The sequence below is a fragment of the Lepidochelys kempii genome, chromosome 11 (genome assembly GCF_965140285.1).
Source record: "Lepidochelys kempii isolate rLepKem1 chromosome 11, rLepKem1.hap1, whole genome shotgun sequence".
Taxonomy (NCBI): domain Eukaryota; kingdom Metazoa; phylum Chordata; order Testudines; family Cheloniidae; genus Lepidochelys; species Lepidochelys kempii.
In genome coordinates, this window is record NC_136390.1 from 2,152,534 (window position 1) to 2,158,917 (window position 6,384).

The following is a 6,384-nucleotide window of genomic DNA, read 5'->3' on the forward strand; positions in this document are numbered from 1 at the left end:
TTTTCAATCCTTGGTTTTTTATTCACAATCCCTAGAGCGCCTGCTCCGGGATTCCTGCTTCTTTGGTGGTTCTCGGGGACGGGTCCTTGTAGCTCCCACTACAGCCTTGTCAGAAGGGCTGCATATGCCTGCTTGGGGCAGGTGGGAAAAAAAAGCATTTTACAAAAACGTAACTTTGCCAGCTTTCTCACCCACACCTATGTATGTACTTAAAATACAAAACCTCATAATTAACCAGACTAATAAGCAAAATATATTTACCCGGCTTCATCCATCCATCTGTCACTGATACTTGTGAATTTTTCTTTTCAGTTGTCTCTTTCCTTTTTCTTTTGAGCATTTTTACCCGCTCATGTTTTGACCGTGCTGTAAAGCAAACAACATTCTAATAAAACACATGAAACTGTCTAGTAAACTTTAAAATAAAATAAAAAAATATCCATTAGGGTGTTTTTTCTATTTAAAAAAGTCATAGCTTTAAAACAAAATAATCCATTTCAGGCTGTACAACAAACACAGGTTTTGAGTTTATTTCTACCACTTTGAAAACAACCCCCACAAATATTTTTTTTAAAAAATACATCTCATTTTGCAAAGTAAAAACCCTGTTAATTGGAAACATACCATCACCATCAGTTTGTAGACATATACTTTTTAAAAAACACCTATGTTTTACACACACACATAGAGTTTAAAAACTGTTTGCAACAAAACACTTTTCAATAAACCCACATGCTTTTAAAAAGACCTCTGGTTGTTCTGGCCCCCGCCCCAGCCATGTGCGCTTGGGGTCTTTGGGGTAAAAAAAACAAACCAAAATGTTAGTTAGTATTAGCTCCCAAGTCCCTATTCAACCTATGTAATAACTTCAGGTATTAAGCACAACTACAGTTAAAAATGGTTTTTACCTTGGCCTGGTGATGAACTGCAACTTAAAGTTACTGGCTCCATGCTAAACAGATCACACTGCAATAAAGATAGGCACCATTATTTACTAAGATAGCATGGCCGAAAAATGGCATTATCTAATATATATATATTTTCAGAGTTAAAAAAAACCAGGGAACATACCTCCTCTTGCAGTCCAGCAGCAATTCAAGAGAGTTTCTGTTGAAAGAGACAGTCTCCAAGCTACCTGAGGTTTTGGGTTTTTTTTACACCATCCTAACTCTTTTGTTTCAAAATAGTTAGCAGGTTGATTGGATCACCCCTCCCTAGCATTCCCTTTTGTGATCGGGGGTGGGGAATAAGTTTTCTGCACAATTGGGCTGCTTTTCTTTTTTTTCTTTTTTAAGTTCAAATACATTTTATTTTTCCCCACCCCTGTAGGGACTTCTTATAGTAACCATTTCAAGTGAGGGACCCTTTGCAGATATCAATGAATGTCTTGGGACTTGTTTTTGTTTCTAAAAACATGTTTCTTTCATGCTTAAAGTTTGGTGGGGCGGGGGGTGATTTCTAGAAAATCACCTTCAACCAACCAACTCCTGGGCCATATTTGAACTGGCCTATAGCATTCCACCAACTCCAGGGGTTATATTTAAACTGCCCAATAGCATCGGCAAACTCCTGAGGTTTCATTTCATTTCATATTAATCAGAACTCACCATCCTCACCCACCCACCTCCCTTACTATGGGTGCACCCCCATCAAAATTAACCCTATGGCAACAAGGGTGAGTAATCAGTCACCCCGGCTATTCAGTGAGGGGGGGTGGCTAAACCCGTTCAGTTCAACAGAATAAGTCAGCTCTATTGTACTCAACCACATGTCTGAACCATCCCTGTTTGTTTTATTGTAAACACATTTTTAGGATACTTTTCCCCCTCCCACAACATACATTTCAGCTTTTTTTTTTTTTTGCTGTAAATGGGTCTCTCTTACACAAAAGACACAAGAGCTAGGTTCTCACAAACAATTTTTTTTATTTAAAAGACATACAGCTCCTTGAAAACAAACCAAGATGCTCCATTAAAAAAAGAAAGAAAAAAAGACTTTAAGCTCCCTTAGGGGCCAGAGACCTTTTAACAGAAATACAGATAGTCACAAAGCCCTTTTCAATAGATTTTTTTTTTTTTAAATTTACAGCTACCAAGTTTTATATCGCATGTTTGGCCCCTCACCATTTTCTAACTTAATCCTTTTAGATTTCTTACAAATAGACTTTTTCTTAAGCCGGGTTCTGTAACTTTTTGTGCGGACCAGACGGTCAATATAACGCTCTAAGCAGGCATCTTCCGGTTTGGTCATTTTCTTTAAAACATGGTCAGGGTCTCCACTGAATTGCACAGCATTTATCAAGGTCACCCCTTGTGCTAAATGTTCTTGGGTTAGGCACAGACATTGCATAGCATAACCTATGGCAATAACAGTGTTTAATAAGCTTTCCAAACACAGCTCAGCACACAGGCCCCCGGAGCTTGCAGTTTATATCCACTGAAGTCCAAGTCACACAGTCATGGTGCATCTATGACACAGCCCTCACAATCTTCAGAAAGCTTTTGCCTAAGACAGTGATTAAGAACAGAATAAACAGCAACGCGTACAATAATCCGCATGACTTTTTTACGCTCACGACGTGGCACTGGCTCAGTCAGTTCCATGCCAAACCTCCTCCTAAACTCCTCATAGCCGTCATCCTCGGAGTCCTCTTCAACATTTTGTATCGGCGTTGAGCAAAAACAAGGTGGGCCCGGTTCATCTTCGCTGCTTGGTGCAACGCTGTCCAGAGTCTCCGGGTCCTCTAGAAAGGCATCATCGAGCTGTTGAGAGATTTTTTTCAAAAAAGAAACAGCGTAAGCACACTACTGCTTGGTTTTTGATTTACACAATCCCTGGTTCCTAGCCCCCGTTACACCCCCACCCCGACCCTCACTTCTTAAACATTCATTTACCTGAGCCACGTCTTTTTCATTCACGTTGTCCGCCCATAACTCCCCCAAGCCGTGATCACTTTCCACCTCTCGGGGGGTGGACAACAAGAGGCCATCACGCTCATCGCGGGGCCCCACAAGCAGCCGGGTTTCGGGGTCGGTTTCCGGTGTGTCCATCAATGGCTGGGCCAAAGGGCTCCCCTCAATCGTCCCCTCCTCCTCGGAACTCTCTCTGATGTAGCGCTTTCTCCGCGGTTTGTTGAAGGCCCTCGGGGCTAAAACAAAGTCCAAAGTTCTCACGGGGGTGGTGAAGGAGTCCATGTTTCCACGATTTCTAAAACACACGCTCTTGGTAAAAGACAGCCTCTTCTGCCCGACGCTGGGCCTTATGGAGTGATGGTGCTGCGCTCTGATTGGCAGAGGGGTCATACGCCCCTCTTCTGGGCGGTTTACCCCATCCCAGAACCTGCCCTATTTTGGTCAAATCTGCTCTCGGGCCGGCCTGATTGGTAGAGGTTGGTGGGAGGAGTTGTTAGAGGGGTCACACGAATCATTTCCGGACGGGTCACCCCGCCCCCGGAACTCATCCTAATTGGTCAAATCTCCTCTTGGTCCTATCGGAACAAAACCCCTCCTGATTGGTAGCGGGGTCGGGGGAGGAGTTGTTAGAGGGGTCACAAGACCCACTTCCAGAGAGGACACCCCCACCCTGGAACTCACCCTGATTGGTCAAAGCTCCTCTCTGGGCGGTCCTACAGGGGCAAAACCCATCCTGATTGGTAGAAGGTGGTGGGGGGGTTGTTAGAGGGGTCACAAGACCCACTTCCAGAGAGGACACCCCGCCCCGGAACTCGCCCTGATTGGTGAAAGCTCCTCTTGGGAGAAGTCCTACAGGGGGTGAAACCCATCCTGATTGGTAGAGGGCAGTGGGAGGAGTTGTTAGAGGGGTCACATGACATACCTTGCTTCCGGTCACGTGGCAGCCTTGACCCTGGAAGTAATACCCCATAGAGCAGGACTTCTGGTGGGGGGGAGAGGTCAAGGGGTGGGGTTAAGGGTCAAGGGGTGGGTGTCACATGACACACCTCGCTTCCGGTCATGTGGCAGCCTTGACCCCAGAAGTAATAACTCATGAGGGTGGGACTTCTGGTGGGTGTGGCTAAGGGGTCAAGGGGTGGGGCTAAGTGGTCAAGGGGCGGGTTAGGGTTTGATTGATGGTAGGGCCCTTATACTACTGATGGGTACCCTGGGCAGTAGGGTAGGCTCAGGGAGAGAGGGGGTACTCAGGTACCAGAAACCAGGTGCACATTCCCAGCAGGGGGGGTCTGGTCTTAGCAACCTGAGACCCCCATGGCCAGCTTCCTCTGTCCAGGAAGGTTGGATGCCCCCCTCCAAACCTCACCAACACCTTCCTGCACCCTCCACCTTCTCCCTACTCCCACCAACCCCCTCCTCCTGCCCCCTTCAGATCCCCTCCTGTCCCACTCCTTCCTCCCCCACCAACCTCCTCCCTGCTGCCCCCTCCAGATCCCCTCCTGCCTCACCCCTTCCTCCTGCACCAACTTCCTCCCTGCTGCCCCCTCCAGATCCCCTCCTGCCCCCCTTTCCTCCCCCACCTACTCCCTCCACTTGCCCCCTACTCCTACCAACCCCCTCCTCCTGCCCCTCTCCAGATCCCCTCCTGAACAACATAAGAGCGGCCAGACTGGGTCAGACCAAAGGTCCATCTAGCCCAGTGTCCTGTCTTCCGACAGTGGCCAGGGCCAGGTGCCCCAGAGGGAATGAACCGAACAGGGAATCAGCAAGTGATCCACCCCTGTCATCATTCCCAGCTTCTGGCAAACAGAGGCTTGGGACACCATCCCTGCCCATCCTGGCTAATAGCCACTGATGGACCTATCCTCCATGAATTTATCTAGTTCTTTTTTGAACCCTGTTATAGTCTTGGCCTTCACAACATTTTCATTTGGTGACCCCCTAGATCTTGTGTTATGAGAAGGAGTAAATAACACTTTCTTCTTTACTTTCTCCACACCAGTCATGGTTTTATAGACCTCTATCATATCCCCCCTTAGTCATCTCTTTTCCAAGCTGAAAAGTCCCAGTTTTGTTAATCTCTTCTCATACAAAAGCTGTTCCATACCCCTCATCATTTTTGTTGCCCTTTTCCAAACCTTTTCCAAGTCCAATATCTCTTTTTTGAGATGGGGTGACCACATCTGCAGGCAGTATTCAAGATGTGGGTGTACCATGGATTTATATAGAGGCAATATGATATTTTCTGTCCTATTATCTATCCCTTTCCTAAACATAGAATCACAGAATATCAGGGTTGGAAGGGACCTCAGCAGGTATCTAGTCCAACCCCCTGCTCAAAGCAGGACCAACCCCAACTAAATCACCCCAGCCAGGGCTTTGTCAAGCGTAACCTTAAAATCCTCTAAGGAAGGAGATCCCACCACCTCCCTAGGGAACCCATTCCAATGCTTCACCTCCCTCCTAGTGAAAAAGTTTTTCCTAATATCCAACCTAGACCTCCCCCACTGCAACTTGAGACTACTGCTCCTTGTCCTGTCCTCTTCCACCACCGAGAATAATCTAGAACCATCCTCTCTGGAATCACCTCTCAGGTAGCTGAAAGCAGCTATCAAATCCCCCCTCATTCTTCTCTTCTGCAGACTAAACAATCCCAGTTCCCTCAGCCTCTCCTCTGAAGTCACGTGCTCCAGCCCCCTAATCATTTTTGTTGCCCTCCGCTGGACTCTCTCCAATTTGTCCACATCCTTTCTGTAGTGGGGGGCCCCCTCCTGATCCCCTCCTGCCCCCCCCGGCTGCCCCCTCCTGATCCCCTCCTGCCCCCCCCGGCTGCCACCTCCTGATCCCCTCCTGCCCCCCCCGGCTGCCCCCTCCTGATCCCCACCTGCCCCCCTGCTGCCCCCTTCTGTTCCCCTCCAGATCCCCACCTGCCCCCTCCCCTGCGCTGCTCCCTCCTGATCCCCTCCTGCCCCCCCCGGCTGCCCCCTCCTGCCCCCCCCCGGCTGCCCCCTCCTGATCCCCACCTGCCCCCCTGCTGCCCCCTCCTGTTCCCCTCCAGATCCCCACCTGCCCCCTCCCCTGCGCTGCTCCCTCCTGATCCCCTCCTGCCCCCCCCGGCTGTCCCCTCCTGATCCCCACCTGCCCCCCCGCTGCCCCCTCCTGATCCTCTCCTGCCCCCCCCTCCTGCCCCCTCCTGCCCCCCCCGACTGCCCCCTCCTGATCCCCACCTGCCCCCCCCGCTGCCCCCTCCTGTTCCCCTCCAGATCCCCTCCTGCCCCCCCCGGCTGCCCCCTCCTGATCCCCACCTGCCCCCCCGCTGCCCCCTCCTGATCCTCTCCTGCCCCCCCCCGGCTGCCCCCTCCTGATCCCCACCTGCCCCCCTGCTGCCCCCTCCTGTTCCCCTCCAGATCCCCTCCTGCCCCCCCCGACTGCCCCCTCCTGATCCCCACCTGCCCCCCCCGCTGCCCCCTCCTGT

General features: G+C 50.1%; 1 protein-coding gene across 3 annotated transcripts; it reads right to left on the bottom strand.

Moving 5' to 3' along the window:
- Positions 1-1,943: 1,943 nt before the first annotated feature.
- On the bottom strand, positions 1,944-5,645 carry LOC144930947 (uncharacterized). Of its 3 annotated transcripts, XM_078854728.1 has the most exons (5): positions 5,497-5,645; positions 5,048-5,177; positions 3,835-3,894; positions 2,895-3,207; positions 1,944-2,762 (listed from the first exon to the last, which is right to left on the bottom strand). In XM_078854728.1, the coding sequence occupies exons 4-5, from the start codon at positions 3,192-3,194 to the stop codon at positions 2,457-2,459; spliced, it is 606 nt and encodes a 201-aa protein (XP_078710854.1). In that variant the 5' UTR covers positions 3,195-3,207; positions 3,835-3,894; positions 5,048-5,177; positions 5,497-5,645; the 3' UTR covers positions 1,944-2,456. The 3 variants fall into 3 exon arrangements, with proteins under 3 accessions (XP_078710854.1, XP_078710852.1, XP_078710853.1); XM_078854726.1 differs by lacking the exon at positions 5,048-5,177 and having other exon boundaries at positions 2,895-3,148; XM_078854727.1 differs by lacking the exons at positions 3,835-3,894; positions 5,048-5,177 and having other exon boundaries at positions 2,895-3,148.
- Between the last annotated feature and the right edge of the window lie 739 nt (positions 5,646-6,384).